The 25,049-nt window shown below is 40.7% G+C and overlaps 2 protein-coding genes across 4 annotated transcripts; one reads left to right on the forward strand and one right to left on the reverse strand.

Annotated features, from left to right (window-relative positions):
• Positions 1–485: 485 nt before the first annotated feature.
• Positions 486–15,708, forward strand: SPL2 (E3 Ubiquitin ligase family protein). Of its 3 annotated transcripts, XM_039127153.3 has the most exons (8): positions 486–630; positions 733–1,271; positions 2,789–2,890; positions 2,984–3,154; positions 3,272–3,393; positions 3,654–3,773; positions 10,349–10,614; positions 11,327–11,679. In XM_039127153.3, exons 2-7 carry the CDS (start codon positions 918–920, stop codon positions 10,611–10,613), a joined length of 1,134 nt encoding a protein of 377 aa, XP_038983081.2. In that variant the 5' UTR covers positions 486–630; positions 733–917; the 3' UTR covers position 10,614; positions 11,327–11,679. The 3 variants fall into 3 exon arrangements, with proteins under 3 accessions (XP_038983081.2, XP_089780586.1, XP_038983082.2); XM_089924460.1 differs by having other exon boundaries at positions 509–1,271; XM_039127154.3 differs by lacking the exon at positions 11,327–11,679 and adding an exon at positions 15,404–15,708 and having other exon boundaries at positions 589–1,271.
• LOC103712559 (protein NODULATION SIGNALING PATHWAY 1-like) lies at positions 12,551–15,404 on the reverse strand. Its single transcript, XM_008799113.6, has one exon. It carries the CDS (start codon positions 14,461–14,463, stop codon positions 12,847–12,849), a length of 1,617 nt encoding a protein of 538 aa, XP_008797335.3. The 5' UTR covers positions 14,464–15,404; the 3' UTR covers positions 12,551–12,846.
• Positions 15,709–25,049: the final 9,341 nt, after the last annotated feature.

A 25,049-nucleotide genomic window follows, 5' to 3' on the forward strand; every position in this document is an offset into this window, starting at 1 on the left:
GGAGATTTTGGTTTGAGTCGGATTCATCATAATTTGGGGACGATCTCACTGTAGACCCACACGGGAGGGATGAATTTCATTTTTAGGATAGTATTTTCACACATCTCGAGCTAGAGACACCTATTTTTTTCTTTGTTTTTTATAATTTGTATTGTTATTATTCTTTTGGCAAGCGTCCATCCCAAATTACGGGATTACAGCTCATTCGGTTTGATATAAGTGAGTCAAGCGGGTGTCCACTTCGCCGTAGTGACCTTGGCTCTCGGAGGTTGGGGTTTCTTTGAGCAATTTTTTTCCTTCGTGGGTCATGCTGGAAACCTACTTTGGCTCTGCTTCGAGCCACCTACGTACTCAAAATTGGCTTCTGTTCAGGTCAACTGAGTTCAGATAAGCCAAATACAAGCAACCAAATAGGCCCTTACTGATACTAGTATCACGGTTAGCTATCTATTTACAACGGTTGACATCTTTGATAAGATTGTTCGGCAGATCTACCAAATACTAGGAAGCAGAAGACATTTGCTCTTTATGTGGATCAATTTAGAGGGAAGCAAAAGAAGATGATGCAATAACAAGAAGAAGAAGAGTGAATTGCTAGGTGGCTACAATGCATGCAAAAAGGGTCATAAGGTACTGAATTTTTTTTTATAGCAAAATATTGTTAAAGACTTTGATCATTACTTAAATAAAATCCTATGAATCACGTATGAATGGTGTGCGAGCGCGAGTTAGAGAGGGATCTAGAAAGTAGAGTGGAAGGAGCGAGGACGCATGACACGCGGTCGGGTGCGCATCAAAGAGGAAGCGGACTGTGTTAGCTCGGGAGTCGGGACTCGGGAGTCAGGACGGCCGAGAAAGCGTATGAAAGCCGGCCAGAGTCCGAACCGCCTACTTGTCCCGCAAAGAGACGGGCGGAGATGTCCCGCGACTACGACACCGCGGTCTCCCTCGCACGCATCGCCGCCGCGTGCGACGGCGCCTTCCTCGGCGTCGCCCTTGCGATCTGCGCCGCTAGGTCCTGGTTCAAGTACGTCGCCACCACCTCCGCCCTCCACCGCATCCGCGACGCCCCCGCTGCCCACATCTCCGACCTCCGCTCCCTCCTCCCCGGCGACCCCGGTTCCGACGACGAAGGACGGCTCGTCGTCGTCCGCGGCCAGGTCCAGCCCCGCCCCGCCGTGGAGTCGAGCTTGCTGGCCCCCAAGAACCGCGGCGTCTTCGTCTCTGAGAGCTCCGGCGAGAGGGCCGTCGTCGTGCAGCACACCGAAACGGTAAGCCCTCTTTGTCCCCTTATCCATTTCTTTCCCCTTTGTAATAGATTAGATGATGCGTGATGCTAGGGTTTGGAGTTGTAGTTCGAATACTTTCAAGAAATTAGGATTTGGATTGGTGCTTTGAACCCCTTTGAAGAAACTGGGGTTCCGAGCGGAAGAAGTCAGTAGTTCTGGTTCGAAGCACCATTCAGTTGGATTATCAAATAAATTACGTTAATCACTAATAATCTTTCAAACCGCTGAACCCATTTTACCGATTTAGCTTTCCGTCTCCATTTGTTTTGATTGTATGCTAATTCAATTCACATATTATATTGACTTCTTGTAGAGGAGTTTTAACATTCTATTGCATGCATCAATCTTCTAAATTCTAACCCCTTTTTTTTTAAAGCTGAATATTTATTCCTTTAGGGAGTCAAATGCAGAAGTTGCGTATACCATTTGTAGAATCATCTCTTAAAACTTTGTAATTGAGTTTTCTGAGACGGTAAGCTATTATATCTATCTTTATTGTCGCATAAATTGATTTATATGAGGTGACAACACTATAATTTCAAGTCTGCACCACAAAGAAGTGCAAGTAAGTAATTTATTAGTGGACAAGGCACAGTTGATTTCTGGGATGATGTAAACTTCACCAGTCCTACCAGCACCTGCCTCTGTTATCTGCTTCAGTAGATATGATGCCACAAATCTTTTGCATTGTGTGCGAGATAATGAAGAGCTGGCAAACCAACCATATGTCTGTTTTGTTCAATTAGCAAGTGACAACAAAGAGTCGATGCCATGTTATAGAAGGTTCTTACTTCTTGGTATAGAAAAAGATACCTGTATGGGGCTTGGTCTATTAAATGTACGTGTGTGAAAAGTGTATGTTTTCTCCTAATGCTAGAAAATGCATGTAATATGAAAAATTGCATCACACACAAGCAGTTTGAGCTTCATAACATGCTAAATCAAACAGACGTTCATCAAATAAAAATAATAATAAATAATTAAAAATTGAGTAGGTATAGTGCAAGCACACTTGCACATTGACATGTGTAAAGGTGTAGGCAAAAAACTCGGTCTGAACTAGAGTTTGACTTGGTATTGACATGAACACCTTGGCTTGTTATGTGCATGCAATATAATTTTTCTCAAAGTTCTTAAGGCCCTAATCTTGAAAAGCTTCCATTCGTATAATAGGACGGAGAAAATCATGGCCCTTCTCCATGTGGGACTGTCCAAAGTTGCAAAACTTTGACGTTCGGTGCTTTACTTTCAAAATTATATGATATAAATTTGAATTGCATATACTTTTCCTTCCATTTCTTGAAATGATGGCCCACACCAAAGTTAAAGTCAAAGTGGATGTCTCTACAACATCTGAACTAAATTCTTCTTTGAAATATTCTTTTCTCGCACCTCCCCAATAATATGCTTTCAAGCATTGGGTGTTATATATTTTTTCATCTGGGATTTAGGTTTAATGTCAAATGTTGCTTTGCATCTTGTGTTTTGATGTTATGAAGTGTCTGTACAATGAATGGAGGGGCATGTTTGGATGGAGTTTTGATCTCCATGCGCTCTTTGTGAAATCCTTGAAAGAGCAAAGGTCAAGCTCATTGAGAACGGTAAGCTACCAATGTTACCCAGATATACATTCTATCTTACATAATTTACATTATGACAATATATGATGAATTTCTGCCTGTATGCTTTTGTAGGTACCATTTGCTCTTGTGGAAGGTGGCCAATGGCCCCATTCTGGTTATGTTCATGTTAGTTTGGATGGTTCAGCTCATCCAATTCCTCTCACCACAGTTTATCATCATTTGCGCCCTGTTCAGGCGACTCCATACACATTCTTCCAGGCCATCTTTGGCAGTGGGTTTCCAGTAGGTTCTTGTTCTGCTCTTGTTGCTTTTTCTAATACTGTTTTCTTTCTTTATTATGCCCGTTCTTGTTCTCATTTTCTTACAGCACCTTTGATTGAATAACTGTGGTTTTGAAAGGTTGCATTGTTGCATGAAGAAAAGATCCTTCCAGTTGGAAAGGAAATCACTGCAGTTGGCATTTGCAGAACGCGAGATGGAAGTCTCGAGATAAAATCATGTGAAGAGCTCCCTTATTTCTTGTAAGAATCTAACTGAGGGTCAGGCTTTTACATTTCGTTCATGTATATTTCTTTGTGGCAGAACAGATGTTGGTTTATGCATTCTTTGTAGTTTTTCTTTCAAAAAAATAAAAAAAAACTCATGATTCTTCAATGACTATTAACTTTGTGTCCACCTGAAGAAAATACCCTATTTATTTTCTGTTAGCTGTAAACTATTATTTGCTGAAAGTTATACTTTCTTATTTATTGTAACTACTGATCTGGTGTCACCAATGCAGATCTGATATGACAAAGGATGAAATTGTAGGTGAACTTGCTACGAACTCTGGGATTCTGTTTTGGAGTGGCATAGTTCTTGGAACAGTGTCCATTGGTATTTTGAGCTATTCCATTATCAGGTATGATGAGGGAACTTTATTGTGAATATCAACATAATTTATGCTATTTTGATGTTGTGAAATTTCTTCCCTCTAATTACAAATATCTATGGAGTAAAGTCTGTTTTTTCAAAAACATATTGTAATATTCATCTTCAGTTAGCTTCTATATTGAATGCTATTTTAGTTTTCATGACTACATGCTGAGTTAACAATGACACCTGGCAGATTAATATGTTTCCATGCCAAAAGATCTCAATAATATTGCTGGTCTTAGTGTTCGTCGTAATATAATGTGAATAACTTGAAGGAATCTTTGCTTTTTATGGTAACCAATACTTGTGACAGTAAGTGAGCACCTAGCATTCTATGCAAGGGAAATAGTATATAGGAGGCAAGATGAACTGAGGGGATGCAAGGTGCGGAAGATCTTTATACAAGGGCACTATACCTAACTATGTGGAACTAATGGTTTGGTGTGCTTGACAGATCTCTGAGATAACAAAATATTCTCATGCGTATAGAAGGAGTGGCTAGATCTTGACACATGGTGATGTGATAGCAAACATGGATATAATCTATTTATTTTATTAAAAAATATTTTCTACTCTGTAGAGTTGATTTCATAAGAGAGGAAAATAGAGTCAGTTTATATACCGAATTTTTTTCTTAGAGAATTAAAGAGTTTGCATGACAACTATAATTTCACCATCTCATTGATTTCCCCCTAGTTTTGAAAGTACATATTCTTAAGCATAAAAAGTGAGAATTGGTTGAGATCCAACTTTTGTTGGAATTTGTGAGTTAAAGAGAATCTGGCTTGTTAGAGTCTGATATATTATCAAAATCCTCTTTCTAGTATTTTGACTATCACATCTTTTATTTGTAGGGACATGTGGAGGCTTCTGGTCTCTTTCCCATTTCGAGAGAGGAGATAGCTTGGTTTCGAAATCCTTTTCCTTAAGGTCATAGTGTTGGAAGTGACCCTCTATTGTGTCCTACCAATTGTCCTAAAACAAGACAGCCAACAACATAATTTGAAATTAGAGGCGATGAATGTTCAAGAAGAATCTTCAATTAGGATGCCTTACACATGGAAGAATTATCTGAACCCAGGATTTCTTAGGTCTTAATTGAATAGTCAGTATAAACCTACAACTAGAGTTGATCAAATAATGCACACAGATCTCTGTAGACAGTGATCTGAAATTGAATAATCTGATATAAACCGACAACTAGATTTGATCAAATAATGCACACAAATCTCTATAGGCAGTGATTTGATCTATCACCATACAGAAGTAGAGAGATAAACAATAGAAGAAGAAGAAGAAGATTAAGCTAGATGAGAGAGGAATAAGTAGCAGAAGATAAGGAAAAGAGATGATGGTTTAAGAGAATAATAGATGATGATGAAGAAGAAGAGTGAGTGTAGGGAGAGAGGGCCAAACTTAGCCAACAAAATTCCATACAAAAATAACTCAATAATCTTCATAAATTCGTCACTTTATAGAGGCCCATATTTATAAACTTTGAGACATCGAAAAACTTTGCTTGCTATCCGACAAGGGATTCTTTGACTTATCTATGATGATCCTAGAACTCCTTTTTTTGTACATTGATTCCATAAAAGATGTAATTGATCTAAAATTCTCTATATCCAAACTTTCCAAATAATAGTTAAGAAATTAAATCATAACAACTTTGCAACTTATTTGACCCAATATATAATTGAACGAGGACTCTTACACACCAATCTTGCAGAAATCAGGATTGTAAAGCTAACTATAAAAAATGCATAAGAAAAAATCTGCAAATATAATAAGATATTTTTTTTGTCCTTCATCATTCACTTCTTCTCCACAAGATTGCGTCCATGCAATCTCTTGAATGGTGCTCATACAATCTCTACTGTTGGATTTCCAATAATTGATGATGGAGTTCCACACACATTTCTCTTGAAATCAAAATATAGGATGACTACTGTGGTGCATTTCGATCCACCGCTTGAAGGCTTCCAAGTATCCAATGTACCCCATAACATGAGGAAGCACAAAAATTGGCTCAGTATGTGATGGCGGACCACTGCAGGGAGAAGAGAGAGAGGAAGAAGAAGAGAAGGAGGAAGAAGAAGTTATAGAGACGCAGAAAGAAGAGAAGAGAGGAGGAGGAGGAAGAAGAAGCAGAAAGAAGGCTAGGATTTTTTTTATTCAATCATTCAATTCTTCTAATTCATGAGCGGGGTGGCCCTTATATAAGCCTTACTTGGACCTTCAATTAATTGACTAAGTCAATTAATTGATTACATACCAAATTAAACCTTACTAACATTAGACCATTAAACCAATTGATCACACCCAAAGTTGGACCATTATAATTAGGTCTTACATTGATCAATTGATCCAATCGCTTGACTCAACAACCAAATCGACTCAAACAAAAGCAACTGATAAGGCAATAAAAGAAACATGACACAGACTCGAATGGACCCAATCCAGGGCCTGACTCAATCTGGTGGCTCAAGAGCATCTCCTAGCCACAATGATGCCAATCTATGGTGCGAACGCGAGCGAGTGGCTCTGAAGGCACGATCATTGGAATGTAGGGCTCTAATGTCCTCATCAGTATGTGTCATCATAGCATTGGTTCTCAACGTTAATTACTGAGTTGGAATTAGTTTTGCCTTCAACAATCAGATCTTCTGGATGCTCTTTTGATGGTTTGATGAAGTTATTGAAGATCCCCTTGTGGCTTGATAGGCTTGATGCCAAGTTTTTGTTTAATTGAATCATTATTTGTTTGATCTTTGCATGGCAAATCCTCGGTTTTAGGTTCTTGTTGCAACTCAACTTGGGCTTTTGTTGGAGAAATCTGCTTTAGAACCTCTAAATGATTAGAAGCTCGTGAAGATGAAATCATATAAGTGTGATGCCCGAGGCCTCGGGCTTCTAAAGGTGCTTACAACAAATCCTTTACTGTTGCAGTATCAGTTTTGATGGATGTTATATCATAAAACATTTGCCCAAACACCTTATTCTCATATTTGATATGTTGATGAAAGGCATCCATCCTGAAACCTAACTCGTTATTTGATAACATGATGAAAGGGTGGGAAGAAAGAAGAGGATACAAAGGAGATCAAGGGAAAGCACGGAGGAAAAGAATAGGACCCTTTAGCTCCAATACTAAATTGATGTAGGACTATTTTAGGGATTGTCTACAATAGGTGCGGTGGCCCTAAAGTCAGGTTGAATTAGGACAACAAGTACTTTTGTTACTTGCTATCTAGAATCTCAAAACAGGACAACAGGCAACAGAATTTGAAATTAGGGGCAGTTGTTCATGAAGAATCTTCTTTAGGGTTCCTTACACGTGGAAGGATTAGCTAAATCAAAACCTAGAGTTTCTTAGGTCTTAATTGAATAATCCAATATAAGCCTACAACAAGATTTGATCAAATAATGCGCACAGATCTCTGTAAACAATGATCTGACCTATTGACAACACAGAAGAAGTAGAGTTAAACAGTGGAAAAGGAAGAAGATTAAGATAGCCAGGAGAGGAATAAATGGCAGGAAATAAAGAAAAAGATAACAGATTTTGAGAGTAATAAATGAAGAACAAAAAGATAGAGAGAGTAAGGAGGGCACCAATCCTGGGCAGTGGAAATTCACAAAAAATAACTCACTAAGATTCATAAATTCGTCACTTCACAGAGGCCCATTTTCATAGTCTTTGAAACAATAAAAAACTTTTGCTACCCAAGAAAGGACTGTTCAATTTATCTATTATGATCCTAGGACTCTTCACGTAAATTGTTTCTGGAGAAGACTGTTAATCAATCTAAAATTCTGCTATATCCGAACTTTCCAAATAATAATTAAATTAAATCTTAACAACTTTCTAGCATATCCGACGCAATATATAATTAAACTAGGATGCTTAAACACCAATCTTACTCAAACCAGGACTCTGAAACTAACTCTCACAAAACCTAAGAAAAACATCCGAAAATACAAGAATATATTTTGCTCTCCATCTCTCTCTCTCCCCCTTCCCCCCCCCCCCCCCCCCCCACCCACCCCCCTCCCTCCCTCAGTTGCTCACTCCCTTCTTTGTTCCTCCTCCCACTTTCCCCTTTGGCCTCTGCATAAGCTCTTGCTCTCTCCACTTGGGCAGGGCCTAGATGGCGTCGGGCCTATTTGTGTTTGGGCTAAGCTCAGGTTTATTCTTGGGCCTAACCCATCGGGCCTATGTGTTCAGGATGAGCTTAGGTTTGCACTTGGGCCTAACCTTGCAAAAAGGTTTTGGGCCTAGGCCAGGTTCGGAGCTTGAAAAGTATCAACTGGGCTGGGCATGTGTTGCATGGAAACCCTACTCGACCTTGGCCCAGTTCCAACTCTACATGAGGACTTTTCATGGTTAGAATTGGATTTTAAGAAAAAAAAATTAAATACATGTCACGCTAATGCCTGCTGTTTCTTTCTCACATACCCTCATGTTAGGACACTCTAAGAAGTTTGCTTTATATATAGTGCAGATAAAAACTACATGAGAATCGATGACAAATTTGTTATAAAAGGACAGAAGTTCAGGGGGAATATGGTGGCTGAGGCTGTTGGTCCATTTGGAGGAGACTTACCCCAAGAATTATTTTTTCTGTCCTGTTTTCATTCTATAGAAGGATGTAGAACTAGATGAACAAGGCAATCAAAGGACTGACAGTGCCTTACGATTACATTAGATAGTATGAGAACAGTCATAAGTTGATCGTACCCAACATTGTTATCTTTTGGTGGGTATAGTGAAGTTTGGAGAAAGATTTGAATGCGTTGAAGGAAGTCTGGAAGTAGCAATGGAGTATGAACTATAAAGTGAAGGGAACTGTCTAAGAGAGTTTCAACTACTGCAATTCAAGCATTAAATTCATATTGAGGAAGGAAGCTTGAGTTCAAGTTGAAGGATTTAAAAGATGAAGGGAGATGGTTATCTTTTCAAGTATTGCTGCTTTAACTGATTTTCCTATATTTTTCAAGTTTCAAAAATTAGGTTTTGGTTTGGTCAGACTAGATGAGTTTCTGTTTTGGCAAGTTTGGCAGTTTCAGTGGTTTGAGTCCTAGTTCAGCAGTTCTTGTCGAAACTTCTAGACAAATCCAAAAAAACATCGATTGAATGTAGGGAAAAAATAATCAGTCAAGATTAGTTAGATATTGTTTTAAATAGTATAGGGCCTTTAGATACTAATTTTTGGCAATTTCATATTGAAAAAATGTTTGGAATGAAATTTTGAAATTAAATTACTCAAAGATCATGTTTAAAGCCTAGTAATCCATCTTTTTTTTATAATATGAACTAATAATAGATGCATCAATGAGATCCGACCTCTAGGATAGCCATACTTCTGACCATACATTCGCTTTCGCTCTAAATTTTCTTTGGAATGTAAAGCTGCAATGCTTCCAATTCTTCCATTCTTCTCAAAACTTATAAACTCAAATCTAATCAAAAGAAATGAAGAAATTTAAAAATTAGACTATGACTTAAATTTGTGTCCATAAGTTAATTTGGCTGAAACTCCAAAATGAACCCAGTGTCAAATTGGTATAAAACTTAGAACCATGTTATATTCACTAACCAGCTTTAGAGTGGAAGACCAGGCTGTGCTAGCACCACTGCTCAACTACTGCACATGTATTGTGATTAAAAGGCATCAAGCCCTTCCTCATATGCCTGACATAATTCAGTAACATTCGATATGAGGTAGTAGCAATTTAGAACTCCTATGATCATTAAATTGCTACTGCCATGTGTCTTTGAGCAGATAGCACATGTATTGTGATTAAAAGGTATCAAGCCCTTCTCATATGCATGACATCATTCAGTAACAAGCAATATGAGGCAGAAGCAATTTAGGACTCTAATGATCATTAACTTGCTATTGCCATGTGTGCTTTGACCAGATACTAGTTTTGTCTTTCCATGCAGTGAAGGCTGTTTCACTGTCCCATGATCTTTCCTTGTTGAGTTCCATTGCATTCATATTCAATAATAAGAAAATGTAAAATATCCTCCAAAGTTCACCATATTTTATGCATACAAAAGCACTCAATTATCAACTCTTTCATGGCTGTAATCGGCGAGATGTGCTTGTCCAGGGTTTGGGACTGCCTGACCTGTCCGGATTTCTTGTATCTCAGGGCAATGGCCACCCACAATGCCCTTGAAACAATTTTTAACCTCTTATTGGCATTATATTTCTAGTTATAGCCAATTTAATGTAGCTACTGTCAGTAAATGGATTCAAGCCAATATAGTAATACATAGGCAGTAAATGGCTTGAAGCCAGCATTTTTACATCGAATTTGCTGGAAAGCAAAATTTTATTTATCCTTTAATCGGAACAGCATTTGGCTTAAAGCCAATGTAATATGTAGTCAGTAAATGGACTAAAGCGAGCACCTTTGTGTCAAATATTTTGGAAAGCAGGAACTTAGATGTAGCTCAACAGCATTTGGCATAATTTTGTAATGGACTAGCTTATAAAACAAGATAGAGTAAGAGTTAGATTTATTCCAATTTTATTGATCCTGCTACAGGTATTGGTGGAGATGGAAAGAGAGGAGATGGAGGAACCAACAATTACTTGATGAAGCTTCAGTCAGTGATGATGAGTCTGAAGATGTACCGGATGGGGAACTATGTGTCATCTGTCTAATGAGGCAAAGAAGATGTGCTTTTGTTCCTTGTGGACATCGTGTTTGCTGTCCCCGCTGCACAATAGATGTTAAGATTAGTTCATCACCGAAATGTCCTGTCTGTCGCCAAAGCATTAGCTCTTCCATCAGGATTTATGATTCTTGAGGTATATAGACTCTTGACGCCTTGCAATATTTCTGCATATGTTTTGTTACATTGATAGAGTGAATAGGGTGGAGGTAGTCTGACCATCAATTCTGAGTGAGGATCTCCAATACTGCTAGGGTATCACAGGTTGGAACTAATTTCATATCTGACTTTTCACTGTTATCAATCAACAATTGTCTTACCTCTTTTTAGATATACAAGTCAACATCTCCATTGACTTGCAAAACAAACTCTTATATCTTGTCTTGCTCCGAAGTCAGTTTCCTCTTTATTTGGCTCCACTACGTATGCTCCATCATTGTGAATAAAGAACATAATGTATGGTTTACTTGCGTGGTTTTACCTGTATCCTTCCATCACTGGTGAAAGATGAGTGATTTTACCCTTAAAAAAAAAGAGATCTGATTCCCGATCTCTAGGAATAGGTTTATTTGCAACGTATTATAACTCCTTTTTTTCTCCTCACTTGTAGCCATATGAAGTAACATCCATGCACAAATGTAAATACCCCTTGATGAGTAAAAAGAAAGGCCCAAAATTTTTTGGGGATCACTTGCAGCAGAAATTGCTGGAATTCATATTGTTGCGATGGTCCCCGCCTATCAGGCTTGTACAGCTTCTCAAATTAAGGGCAGGGTTGTGGTTCACTGAAACATGCAACTTGACATTTTTCTTTATTTATGCAATGCTTTTGTTGCTTTCTATGCCAGGGATGTAAAACGGCGGAAGATTGGCTATGCATGATGACCAGAGATTCCAATCCTCAAACTTTCTGATATACAAGATATACATGTTTGTTGTATATTTTAGACGATTTTTCAGTTTTGTTTCTCCTAATCGGCTACGTGGTTCATCCATTGCCTAGGGCGGTAAAGTTATTTAACCTGCTGATCTGGTTATCTACCCCCACTAAATAATCTGCTGGTCTAGTGGGTCCGTATACGTTTCAGTGATGATGTAAATTTTTGTAAATTGCAAAGATGTTATGAACTGTTTTGTTTAAGTACATTTTAATGGGTTGGTGGCATTGAATATGTGCAAAGGTTGGCTCTTTAGCATTGAATTGCAGTTGGCTCTTTCCATTAATGTTTTGAGATTTTTTTTTTTTTAAATTCTTAAGAGAGATCTATCTGCACTATATACCTAATCTTCACTTTGATCTGGTCAAATCTAGATTGATATGTGAATCTGACATCAATGATCCAAACTGTTGGATATGATTTACTATCTCTAAACTATTTACGTATCGAAAATTATGTGATTTGGAGATTCGTAGTATATGTATCAACTGGTTTAAAATTTGGATAGTTTAAATAGTATAAAATAATATATATTTTTTAATGTACTAAATTTTTTTTGATCGTTTGATATATAGGCCAGTGGTTTTTGAATTATATGATTTTTTTTTTATTTTGCATGTAAGTGGTTTAGTGATAGTAAATAATATTTGATGGCTTGAATTACTAATATAAGATCCTCATTGTCTAATTTAAATTTGACCGAATTTGAGTGGAGATCTATTATAGCCAATCTAGCTATATGTATGTATGTGTGTGGGGATCTATCTGCACTATAATTATCTAAGTTGTAGTAGGTTGCACCACTCAAGATTCAAGAAGCTTGGAACCTTTGGTTGGTAAGTAGAGATGTATGGCTACTTGGATAAGCTCTAGTTCATACGAGTAGCAGTCATTAAAATAGTTAATATCATATTTCATACTTATAACCATTCAACTTTTTCCTAATTATTTATGATCAGCATTCTCATTAAAATGTCATTTTATTAAAAAAACATAGGTGGAATATGTCAACTCAATCACCAATGTTTGAGCTCAAGTTTGCATTGGTGGGATCACCATCCCATCAAGATCGGGGAGTAGAGATTAAATCATGGATGAAATATATATGATGTATTTTAATATTCAGTGGCCTTATGTTTGAGAGTGATTATACTTTAGATCAGTAAAAACTTGGCTTGATATTACACATCAGATCGTAGCTCATGGAAATTCCACTGAAGCTCTCGTTATTGCAAGGCAGACACTATCCACAGCTACATTACATTTTATCTATCTCGTACCACAAGAGAAGCATATCAAATTCGGGTGTCCTCGCCAGCATCACACCAACTACAAGGCAGCAGAGATGGACCACCTATCGGGCGGCAGCGATGCCGTGGATGGTGTGAAATCTTGGCAGGCCCATCTCGGCCCGTAACACACTGGATCTTTCACTGGCTTCCGGTGTGTGGCTTCCACAGGGAGCAGAAGGACACGGGCTGGCCCTTCCACCAGAGCCCCACCGCGGCCTCCGCCGCCCTCATCTCCCAGTTCCCGTCGTACTTCCTCAGCAGTGCCCGCCCCGCCTCCACCGCCTCCTCCCCGAACACTTCATCCCGGAACCCTAGCCCCACCATCATCTCCCGCCACCGCTCCTTCCCCTCCTCCGCCGCCCGTCCCTCCAAAACCCTCGCCGCCTCGCCCTCCACCACCCGCCTCTCGGCGCAGTCCCTCCCCTTGAACGCTGCGCTCGTCGAGTCCAGGAACCTCCACAGCAACTCCGCCCTCCTCCCGAACTCCGCTGGGAAGCTTCCATCGCCCTCACCGGCGCGGCCGCCGTCGACCTCGCTCAGCACCATCAGGTCGGGGTTTAGTTCCCTCACCGACTGGAGCAACGCCGTCCGGGCGTCCAGCCCGCCGTGGCCCACGCGGAACTGGGCGCAGACCACCAGGATCTCGCCGCCGGTGAGGGACAGGGAACGTGGCGCGAGGGAGTCCGCCCGCTCGATTCGGAGGTTAAGGTCGATGGACTTGGCGTAGCGGAGGAGGTGGGAGGAGAAGTCGTACCCCGGCGGCGCCGCCGAGAAGGGCCCTGGCGGGGCGGCAGCGCCGGCGACGGTGAGGCGGACGAGGGCAGGAGGGCCGCCCGGGCGGCGGGTCAGCGCCTCGAGGAGCGTCGGCCACTGGACCCCGTGGGAGACGCCGATGTCCACCACGTGGAGGGGCCTTAGTCGCTGGTTGGAGTCTAGGGTTAGGGCTTGGAGGATGGAGGCGTTGGCGAGGGAGTTGGGGAGGGCGAACCAGGGGCTGACGTCGTGGAACTTGATGAGCGCCGACCGGAAGAGCTTCGGCTCCGTCGAAACGAAACACGGGGAGTCGTCGGCGGGGCCACCGCCGCGGGCGGGAACGTTCACCGCCGCCGCGATCCTGGTGGAGGAGAGGTGGCGGGTTAGAGTGCGTAGGCCGTAGGCGGCGAGGCGGTGGTTAGCGTCGCCGGACGGGGAGGCGAGCTCATGAAGAACGCATAATAAATGCTGGACTCTCGAGAGGTTGGCCACCTCGATGGCGGTGGCACAGGGGTTGAGCAAATGCTCGGCCCACCTCACCTCCTTGTTCCCATTGCCGGAATTCCCTCCATTCCCCTTTCCCTGGCCCTTTCTTCCATTCCCCGGCTTTTGGGGGATCTCGCCTTCTTCCTCGAACTTCCCATTGCGCTCGTCGCTAGCATCAGGCCCAGTTCTCCGCCGGTTTCCATGACCTGCCACCTTGTTGGGGGTGGTTGGACTGGTGGGCAGCTTCCGTTTCTTGGAGAATTCAGGTTGTGGAAGCGACTGAGGGCTGCTGCTGGTGGTGGTGGTGGAAGGGACGGCTATGGGGGTGGTGGATGGGGGCATCTGGAGGAGGTTGGCTTGGTCTTGCTCCTGAGTCCACCATTCCGAGCCGGCAATGGATTCAGGGATGCTGTAGGGGTCATCGAGGAAGGAGGGGATGAAGGAGATGGAGTCCTCTAACCAATCTAGGAGGTGGTGGTGGTAGGTTGTTAGGTCTGGTCCTTCCTCAAAGGTCATGGTGAGAGAGAGAGAGAGAGAGAGAGAGAGAGAGAGAGAGAGAGAATGATACGAATGGAGGTTTAGGTTCTTAAAGCATTTTTGGCTCAGATAGTAAGAAGGATATCATGGTGAATAAGGTATTAGACTTGAGAGTGTGAGTGAGGATAAGATTACATAAAAAGAAGTATAGGCTCTGAAAGGGTTTTAGGTTTAGAAAGTTGGAACGGGATCATGCTGGGGAAGAGAGAGATGGAAAGAGGTTTGATGATTCTGAGCATTGACTTTAGACTTTAAGATTGTTTGGGATAGATAATTTTGGTTTCTTCTGTGGTTGGAAGCTTAAACAATAGGGAGGAGATGGTAGGAAGGGCGGTGGAATTGATATATTTTATGGTCGCGGTTGGTGTTGTGATTGGAGGTTTGAGTGTGGTTTTTTGTACTCTGCTGCAGGTTTATTAGGGAGAGTAATAGCTGTTGGTTGTTAGTTGGTATGCAAATATAATACTCGTTGTGCTCTGCATTGTATATGTGAATGATTGGGATCCAAATGACAACAGTACAAGATGTATAAGGTTGCATGACAGTGATCTGTTTGGGATTTTCAGTGGAGTATCTTGTAGATGCTGCAGACCTTGGCTTATAGAATATCAACATTTTTCTCTAAAAAGATGTATGCTGTGCATGTGTAATGTTTTAGTTGGTTATGTGCGAAGATGCATGCTGCTGGCAGTATGTCAGTTTGGAGAAAAAAAAATGTGGTTAATTTTAATTTCAGTGGTCAGCAAGAACACACTGTAATGCAATAAAATTGTGAATGAAACTTAGCAACAATATTGAAAGAGACATTCTAGTCCTTGTGGGCAGCATATATCATCTAACTTTTAACAGTCCTTGCTGGCACCATGCATCATCTGGCTTTAATACCTCTTATCTTTTCTGTGTTTTTTTTTTGTGTCAGGTTATCATCACATCGATGAACAATGAAGTTTGAACAGACGTTCGGCATCTTATATATGGAGTAGGCAGCATAACTATAACCATAAGCGGCAAGCAACACTCTACTATTTAGACGGTTTGATGAATTGTCTCTCGTTTCTCTCAAGCACATTATCCTTGGAGTAACTGATATTAAATTTTATCTAAAAATTAGCATGCATGTTATATTGGATCTTCCACAACTTGTAGTCCTTTCATTATGAAATCTAATATACACTCATTGGGGACATGGATCTTTGTTAGATGTAAACATACTCTCTCTTCATAGCTTCATGTGCAAGTGGCTGTTCTTACCATTTTCTTTGATCTTCATTGCACATAAACATATCATCTCAGTCTAACTCTACATTACAGTTGAAGTTGCTAGTTGGCATATAATCTTGTATTTTAAAGTGACAAACACTAGCATTTGTAGTTCATTGCCGAAATCTCTGTAGCAATTCACTTTTCTCCCTTACTTTCCTGTTAGTTCTACCTGATTTGCTCATTTGGAAAATCAACATCATCTTGCAGAGAATTTGTGTCCTGCATTCATGCTTGGATCATTTTGTTTTCTCTCCATCAACCAGCCTAACATAAGTAGATCTAGATGCAGGCTGAAGTGGATAACAGAAATAAGCATTACAACATAGAATACAAAGTAAACTTTATTTTTTTCCAAAATATGATGGCTACACTACCAGTCTACCACCATGATTGAACCTTTTACCTCTCCGAAGTGGAGAGGGGTGCCAAGCAGCTGAGTTAGGCTGGTTGGAATATTATTCTTTATTGTTATGAAAAACTGTTTTGCTAATTTTGAGGATTGCTATTACATGCAAATATCTTTACTTAGTCCATAGATTCAATCCTTGTTCCTAATATTTTTTCTAATGAGAAGTCCTGGAAAGTAGACAATGACAAACTTCAATTCCAATAATTATCTAGCAGCATATAGGAGACAAGATAAGAGGGGGCTTTGTTCAAAGATAGAGGAAGGGTGAAGAAGAGTCATTGGATGTTACTTATGGATATAGCACCGGCATTGCAATCAGTGTATTTTGAAAAGCTTATCACCTTTCAAACAATTTAAGCCTTTACCTATTTTTAGTATCTGGGCTATGCTAAACTCAGCAAAGCTTATCAATAAAGCAGGGCCAGATGTAGGGACTCTGACAGTAATATGGCTCAAAGGATAGAAAGATAAAGTGGGTGACCTGTTAAGTGAAGGCTTATATCACACTCGTTACCTTATTCGAACCAGTTTGATTAGGACAACCATGATGAAGGCAGCCGCCAACATGCATGTTATTCTAAACATAGAGACTGTAATATAATTCTAGTTAGAATAATATTGTACTGTGTTTTTCACTAATTTTCTTGTTTGTTGTTAGTAAGAATCTTAGCAACATGAGACTTTGGCAAGATAAACTTCAAGTATATAGAAATATCAGCCTGGCCTATTCGTATGGACAACTTGCTTCATTCAGTGATATTTAAGAGGGGTGGGAATGAATGACTCTTAGGAGTCTTAGATCTATCTATTTGAGTAAGATAAACCCAATTGATGAGAAGCTGTTGAGTTAGTGAAAATTGTCAGGATGTGCCTCTTTGTAATTCCTTGTACTTTCTTAAAGTAGGCTTCAGTCTTTGGAACCATATTGTTAATTTGTCTTATCTTTCTTGTTATATTAACTATCTTATCCTCCTGAAAGAAAATCAAGTGAATCCCAGAAGCCTTGTTATTTTTTTAATAATTTAAAATCTTAAAGCAACTGGAGAACAAAGGGAACAAAAGAAGAAACAAGCAGCATTTCTATAGACTTTTTATTTCTTCATTTTCGATTTGTTTTCATGGATAAAGCTTGTAGTTTTTGTTCTCTTGTTTTTCTTAGATTTGTTAAGGTGCCATGAAAGAATAGAGAATGAAACAAGTGTCAAAATTTTTCAGAGTTTTATTGCATATAGTGAGGCTATTTCTCATAGTGGATGTTTCTGTGCCCTTCTTCCACTGCACTATTATGTTGCTTTCATCAATATATCCAAACATTTACTTGCATAATTTTTTCTGATTATACAGCTTAGGATAAAATCTTTCTGTACCAATCATGATTAAGAAATGTCTTCCCTCCATTCATATATTTCTCATTGATTTGAAATTCCAGTGACCTGTGCTTTACCATTTCACTTTCATTTACTCCGCGTTCATTATGTAGCAAGGACATCAGCATGTGCTATTAGGACGTGACTTTAATCACTTCTTAATTGTCCTGCCCTGTATCTATAAAGGTTTGAAGTAACCATCTCATTTTTCAATCTCCTAGAGTGAGTTGCTCAACTTCAAGTCACAATTCGGGGCTCTCTTAATTATTCAAATAATATTTTCTTGACTGCCATCTATCTTATATTCTTATAAGGGATCGTTGAACAACAATCAAAGCTAAAGGATTGAAAAATAAATGGCGAAGAGAAGAAGAAAGGAAAATTTTGGCTTTAAGCTTTTTGCCTCGGTTTTGTATGATGTCATGGAAGAAATCATGCATGAAGAAAAATGATATAGTTTCATAAAGAAAAATAATATACTCCTGCCACGTCTATTGGTAAGGACTGGATTATCTACTTGTCATTTCTTTATCATTTGTTCCTCCTTAGCTGCAAAGGTCCTTTTCTGAAATATTTAGCTAGAAAGTCCTTTGGCTCCTCAAATTTCAATTAGATACTCTTCTTCAAGGCATCTTTCTTAAAATATTATGTTATCCTGTATTATTTAATAGCTCTCATAAATTTGAAACATTGATGACCTTTGCTTTCACACTTGGCTTTCGTTTAGTCGGCTCCTTTTATTCATAGCGGTGACGAGCACCAGCACTGAGAGATTGCGACTCTCCTCTCTTTCCAATTGCTCTGCATCATAGAAATAAAAGGTCCATCTAGTGGTCCCATTCTTCCAAATTCTAGATTGAGCTGTATACAGCTAAAATATCACACAAGTTGGATTATCCTAATCTATCAAAAGGGATCTTTAACTGCCAACACTCTTAACCTCTCTTTAAAGGTCACAGAATGACGATCAAACCTAGCCACTCTTACTCGGTCACAGAGCAGCATGAGAATTATTTCCATAGATGTTCTAAGTCTTGCATCTGTTGTGCGTCATCATGGGTGTTGGTCTAGGCAAGGTTAGTTATCACTTTCAATGAGCTTCTGTAAACTTCTGCAGTAGGATTTCAAATTATCCAGAATGCAAACCAAATAAAACGAACTATTTGAATTTCTTATAGATCATTGTTTACATTTGATCTGTTCAGACAGCGGATAAAAATATTACCAAATCAAGCCTGCATATATTATTCTTAGCGACCCTTCTGCTTCTTTGCTTTTTTTCCTTGCAAATGTGCCATGATGAAGTGAAAAACACCAACACATTGCATGAACTCTTTACATTTTAATGGATCTCAGTTGCTATGACTTCACCTCTTATACCTTTTCCTATGTCACCACCGCCGCCGCTGCTATTATTATTTTGTTGATGATGTTTACATCAATGTAACACTGATTGAAATGTGCAGAGGTCTCTATCTTGAAATGGCACAAGTTTTGGGGCTTCTGACTCTTAATATAAATTCTAATTAAGCGTTCTGCTGACATAAAGCTGTCCTGAATTTTAAACCCAAGTGGCTCCGCTAATCGCTGGTTTCCGTGGCAAGACGATTAACCCCCACATTAAATTAAGGCTCAATTCCTCTCTAGTTGCCTTGTTCTGTAATTCTTGGGCAAATGATATTATTTCGATCTCAACTAAACATTTCTTAGTAACAATTTTTCATGCCTTCTGCAAGTCTTATATCAAGGAGTTCGATTAGTAATGCTTGTTATATAAAAGCATCTGCTGCTTTCTATCATTGGGAGCCCGAGTGTCAACCTGTTTTCTTTGTGGTCTCTGGTTTCTAGTCCATAGTTGCATAAAATGAGAGAAATGGAGGAGAGGGCAGGAGCCTTCAAGTTCTCACAGTATTATACATCCCACTTGATCTAATTGTCCTCCCATGTTGAGCCATAATTTTCCTTTTTAAGATGCTGAGTTGTTCGTTTCACCCATAAACGTTATAAAAAAAAAAAACAAGCTTGTGATGGTCAAACAAATGAGTCAATCATTTGACTAGGGTCTGATATAACCTCTAAGAGTAGTTTTCCTATCTAAGCTTTACTTAGATCAATTCTTGCTCTGCAACTTTGTTAGCATATTTTCTTGCAGGTTTATTAGCACTGCTTGATTTATTCACAAGTTCGATTGCAATCATTCCCTAGTTTTTTGACCTTAAGCGTTAAGGTGCTCGGACTTAGGCATCCATTGTTTCCAGCACCATAGGTCTGGCATTGCTTACAAGCCTAAATTCTTTTTCTCTTTAGTACGGTTAGAAAAGTGCAAAGTAAACCGATTCAATGTTAATGCTGTTTTCTTGTCATAATCACCTCTCAAAGTTAATGATCGTTACAACGGAGGAGATACAGGCATTTATTCTTTCGTCCAACTTTCTGAATTATAGAATGACTGTTTTAAAGGATTGTGTTAATTGTTATGAAGGGAAAGGATGCACACACTTTTATAGATAGAGATAGAGAGAGAGAGAGAGAGAGAGAGACGCTCAGTTCGTGTAGAGATCTCCATACGTCATATGGACATCACTATTAGTAATGCTAATTCATCACTAAAATTATATGCTTAATGTGCAATAAAAACTAACGCGTCAGTATGAATGTGTTCGATAATTATTAAAGCTTGTTGCTTCATGTGTAGCAAAAATTTGGCTGTTGAAGCTTTCTAATTATTATAATTTGTTAACTTGTTATATTACATTTTAAGAATGGTCAGAAAAGGAGAGAAAAAAATCAAACCTTGCGTATTACATAACAGTATTATTGATGCACGTACTAATATTAGAAGTTTTTGAAAAAGGTTCTTATGCAGAGTTTTTCATTTACTATGGGGGTACTGGCATTAATGATTAGAGTTTCTACTTGGTCACCATTAAAGTTTATTGTTTAATGTATAATAAAAATTTGGTTATCGAAATCTTTTATTTACTATATTTTGTTACATTGTTATATTATATTTTACGAACAAATAGAAAAACATGAAAAAAACTGTATTTTATGCATTGCGAAAGACTGTTATTCATGATGCCGATGTTAATGATAAGAGCTTGTTCATGAACACTCAACTTGTGTAGAGAATTTTGTGTAGATGTCAACAGATGGAAGTTTCTACTTAGCCATCATTAAATTTCATTACTTATTCTACAATAGTTATTCATGCTGTCTATTTATTATAATGTTTATATTATTTTATTGTTCTTTAATAGTAGTTGAGAAAAGGAGTAAAAACCATACTTTGTACATGGTGCGGGATATATGCTAGTCAGAAAATAATGTTGTAAATCAGAAAATCGCCTTGTTGAGCTAAAACTTGTATGCGTACTTTAGTATTAATTAAACGTTAAAATGATTCCATCAACTATTTTATATAGCACATACTTCTACAATATATGAAGGGAAACATTTGGAGAACATGCATGGTAGGCCTTTGCTTTATTTCTTTTCTAGTGTTTCATGAGTCCTGGCAATCAAAGGAACTTCTTTTTTCCTTGGGACTAAACGAAATTCGGCCCAAAATACGAGGAAGGCTTGGACTCAGAGCCAAGTCTTTGCTACCGATCCCCAAAACTTCTTTCAAATACAAAAGTTGGCACCTTCAACCATGCTCCGATATGGAGCAAGAAAGTTTATTTCTTAACAACCATCCTTAGTTCGTTCATGTGTATTGGATGTGAGACACCAGCTTGCAAGTAGTGCAGTCTCTTTTGGACTGTTCAAGATGTCATCTGGTTAGGTGACCAAGGGAAAGTGAAACAGAAATTGACACAAACCATATCCTAATCGAGGTCTAAGGTTTAAAATTCTCTAATATAACTTTGGGAGTTATAACCATGGAAGAAGATCCTTGTATTTTTGGCTTGATAAAATAGCTTTATGCACAAGGTGATCAGCAGAAAAGAGAAGGTATAATCATCTTGGCGGAATAGATTTGGATAGCGGAATAAGAGAAAATTATCCCTTCCAACAATTCTTTTGTCTCTATCCTTTTTCTAAATATACAAAAGTGTGATGGCAATTTTCTTCTCTTGATGAATCAAATTATTATGAAATCCAATGTACATTATATATATTTAATTATTCTATACATAAATGTGTCCAATTAAATGTACAAAATTCTTGTTCAGTGAAAATAAATTCCGTCCTTTCAAACCTTTGCAATTGAGTTTTTCTTGTCCTTCAAAATTTATTCCACTTATTTTTCAGAAATGTGAGTGGCTGTCGATTTAAACTCTAATCTCGAATTCTGGATCTCACTTGAATAGATGGCAGCATGCTGAGGTAAGGCAGATTGGCTTGAGAGCCTCAAGGACAAGGAAGTATTAGAGCTGAGTTACATTCTAAAACCAAGACCTTGTGAATGTGACATCTTCCCAAGAGAGCATAATTGAGATCCAGGTCAAGAGTCTTCTAATATAAAATTAGGGTGGCCAAGGAGCAAATTAGAAGTTAAGATATGAACGTATTGGGTTGTGAAGGGCCGGGTGACTTGATGCACCTCGACGCTCTTGTTGGGCCTCCTTTCTATCCGGCCTAGTAAAAGGTGCGTTCTGCACGACTCTTGAAATCCCCCGTGTGTCCCTATCGGCCTCCAAGCTGCAACGAAACCTTCCACCCCGCAGTGGACCAAACCCGATCCCCCCCGCGCCCCCTATAAAAGAAAACCGCATTCCCATTTCGAACCAAAACCAGCCGCGCCGGTTTCCTCTTTTCCTCCCAGAGCGAGGCGTTAAGGAATCGATCCCCTTCCTTCTACAAACCCTATTCTTTGCTGAAGAGACGAACAGCGGAGGAAGATGGGGATTGCCAGGCTGCCGACTGAGCGCGGCCGCAAGACCGCGTATGCGAGGAGGAGCGCCGCATTGATGAAGAAGGCCAAGGAGCTAGCTCCCCATTTCGAGCGGCGTCAGCGTCGCGCGCTCTTCGCCTTCTCTCCCATGGGCATGCCCTCCGCGTTCATCAGCGACGACAGGTGAGAGTCGGACGTACATTAGTTAATTTCTTGGTTTCGCTTGCTTTAGGGTTCTTGATTTTCATCAATTTCTTTTTGTTTCTTTCTCTTTTTTTTAAAAAAAAAAAAAGAAGAGGAAAGGCATTAGCTTCAAGATTCCTTTCCATCAAGAACGTTTCTTGATAAAAGATCTATCCAGAAAGATGTCTGTGATCAGAAAAAGGATACGGACACTGGTACTTGATCCTTGGTTTCTTTATTTCTCATGACGCCGTATGTTCGGTAATGTTGCTGATGCTATTTATTTTGTAGAAATTGTAGTTGTAATCATCCATTCTTCGGTTCACCTCATAGTATAGGAATCACCGGCGAAATCCAGGTAAGTAGTGAATTAGAAAATTTAGAAAAAGATTTTGATGCTAAGTAATGGTTCTTTCGTTTTGAATCAGATGTTGCCCATCTGGAGGTTGGTTTGATGTCAAAATGGAAGATTGTTTGCTCTGCCTGCTTTTATCACTCATCAAGTTTTCAAGGAGTGCTATTAGTAATTCTTACAGAACTAAACGAAAAGAGCATCATATGTTTCTCCTATGCAGGTGATGTTGGGGATTCTGCTGGGTGGGAGATTTTTCTTAAATCTACCATGAACGCATGCCAACTGCTCATATTGCTTGAGAAATTTGTGAGACTGAAGGTGAGGAAGAACGAAAGGAGGTGGGCTGGGAAAACGATACAGATCTTCTGGTCGCGCCTGTTCGAATATCCGTGCGACGAGTGCGAAATTTCATCTAACAGCTGGTGGCTTCGGAAGATGGGTGACCGTTGAGTCCGGAAAGGTGAAGGAGGCGACCATGGGGACGACGGACGGTTCCCGTGGGCGACTGAAATTAACCCGTCGGCGGTGGCTAAGGGTCTTCCACGGCAGTTGACGTGGACCAGTCATCGAATCTTGGGCGAGGAGCTGGAGACCCTCCAGTGGCACTTCACCGAAGTCCTTGAGTTGCAATTGGCGAAAATGGAGAAGGCCAGGAAGGCTTGGAACTCCATGGTAGTGAGTGCGGAGCTTAGAGCGGCGAGTCTCGATAGAATGAGTCGCCCGAGAGTTGCGTCTAAAGGGGAAGCTCAACTACAAGGTCGGAGCATTTCCGATAGCGGAGAAGTACCATACCCTCTGCTTCAAGAATGAGGTGGATCGGTAAGCCGCAATGGAGAACGGGCCGTGGTTGGTGGCTGGCCAACTTCTGGCCATGCAGAGGTGGCAGCCGGACTTCGTACCTGGTATCAACACGGTGAACCGGGTAGTAGTGTGGATTCAACTCCCACAGCTCCTGCTAAAGTACTGGCAGAAGGACTCCATCCCAGAGATCGCAACAGTGGTGGGTCGGGCGTTGGTGTTGGACGGCTTCGCCGATCAACTTCAGAAACTCGAATATGCGAGGGTCAAGATCAAGTTGGATGCCAGGTCCCCTCTCAAGCCTGACGTCTTCATCAAGGGGCTAACGGAGAAGTTTTAGTAGGCTTTTATCTACGAAAATCTGCCGATCTTTTGTTACAGATGCGCCCGAATCGGTCATAGAGAGGGTGATTGCCAGTTCTCTTCCCCATCATTGGTTGCGGTGGAGGGAGCGGGGGTTCGGGTTGCTCCGAAGTCCATGGTTGTGGAGACCGCCTCGAAGTCCCTGGGACAACCAGTGAAGGAGTGGGATAGGAAGGATGGCCACCCAGTCTTTGGCCTGTGGCTGGCCACTGACAGGATCCGACAGCCTAGGGCTACCAAGGTGGGGAGTCGGCCGAGGAGGACGACTAGGTCACTGGCCAAGTCTGCCTCGAGGTTGTCTTCCACTCAATTTGGGTCGAGTTCTCCTAGAGCTAGGCCAAGCTCACCCAATTTGCTCGGAGTTGGCTGGAGGAGGTTGCCAGAGAAGGAAGGCTTGGCCAGCGACTCGGGAGAGTCAGGAGAAGAGGTGGGTCAACTTGAGCTGAGCACTGAGTCAAGCTTCGGACTAGTTGTGATGTGGGTCGAGCTCAATTGGTTGGCAAGTTGGGTCGAGGGCAGGAAGGCCGGGCTAACACCTTGATGATGAAGGCTGAACCAGGCCCGACCCTACTGAAGAGGGCTAGAAGCCCGCCCAAGGCGCGTGCGGAAGTTGGGCCGAGGGAGTTTGGGCTGGGCAACTAGAGACCCGGATCATCTTCATCTGCTGACGGGCACCAGGTTCGGCATGGTGATCGCGAACGCCTGAAGAATCGAAGCTCCTCCCCTCCTCCCATGGCGGTGAATGCTCGGTCTTCTCGGGTCGGAGTTGAGGGCAAGGGTGGTGCCTCGCGAGCGGAGAGGGGTGGCTTGTCTCTATTGCCCCGAGCGACGGCTGCTCCTTCGTCGTCTTATGAGGTGGCCCATTCACCGGTAGAGGCGTCCTCAGCCGGTGTGGAGGCTTCGGAGGAGTTGGTCGGGGGTCGGAGAGAGGGCGCGATAAAAGCCCCAGGGCAGGAGGGTGTGATGCAGTCCGGATCGCCCGTGGCC

The sequence above is a fragment of the Phoenix dactylifera genome, chromosome 7 (assembly GCF_051530095.1).
Source record: "Phoenix dactylifera cultivar Ajwa chromosome 7, Ajwa_hap1_PhDact_Kaust_v1.1, whole genome shotgun sequence".
Lineage (NCBI taxonomy): Eukaryota > Viridiplantae > Streptophyta > Magnoliopsida > Arecales > Arecaceae > Phoenix > Phoenix dactylifera.

Bases quoted from the DNA above. Each gene is read 5' to 3' on its own strand.
- SPL2 (XM_039127153.3), top strand. From the start codon at position 918: ATGTCCCGCGACTACGACACCGCGGTCTCCCTCGCACGCATCGCCGCC. The intron at 2,891-2,983 runs GTAAGCTACCAA...ATGCTTTTGTAG, and splicing joins GGTCAAGCTCATTGAGAACG to GTACCATTTGCTCTTGTGGA. The intron at 3,155-3,271 runs GTAGGTTCTTGT...TGGTTTTGAAAG, and splicing joins TCTTTGGCAGTGGGTTTCCA to GTTGCATTGTTGCATGAAGA.
- LOC103712559 (XM_008799113.6), bottom strand. From the start codon at position 14,463: ATGACCTTTGAGGAAGGACCAGACCTAACAACCTACCACCACCACCTC.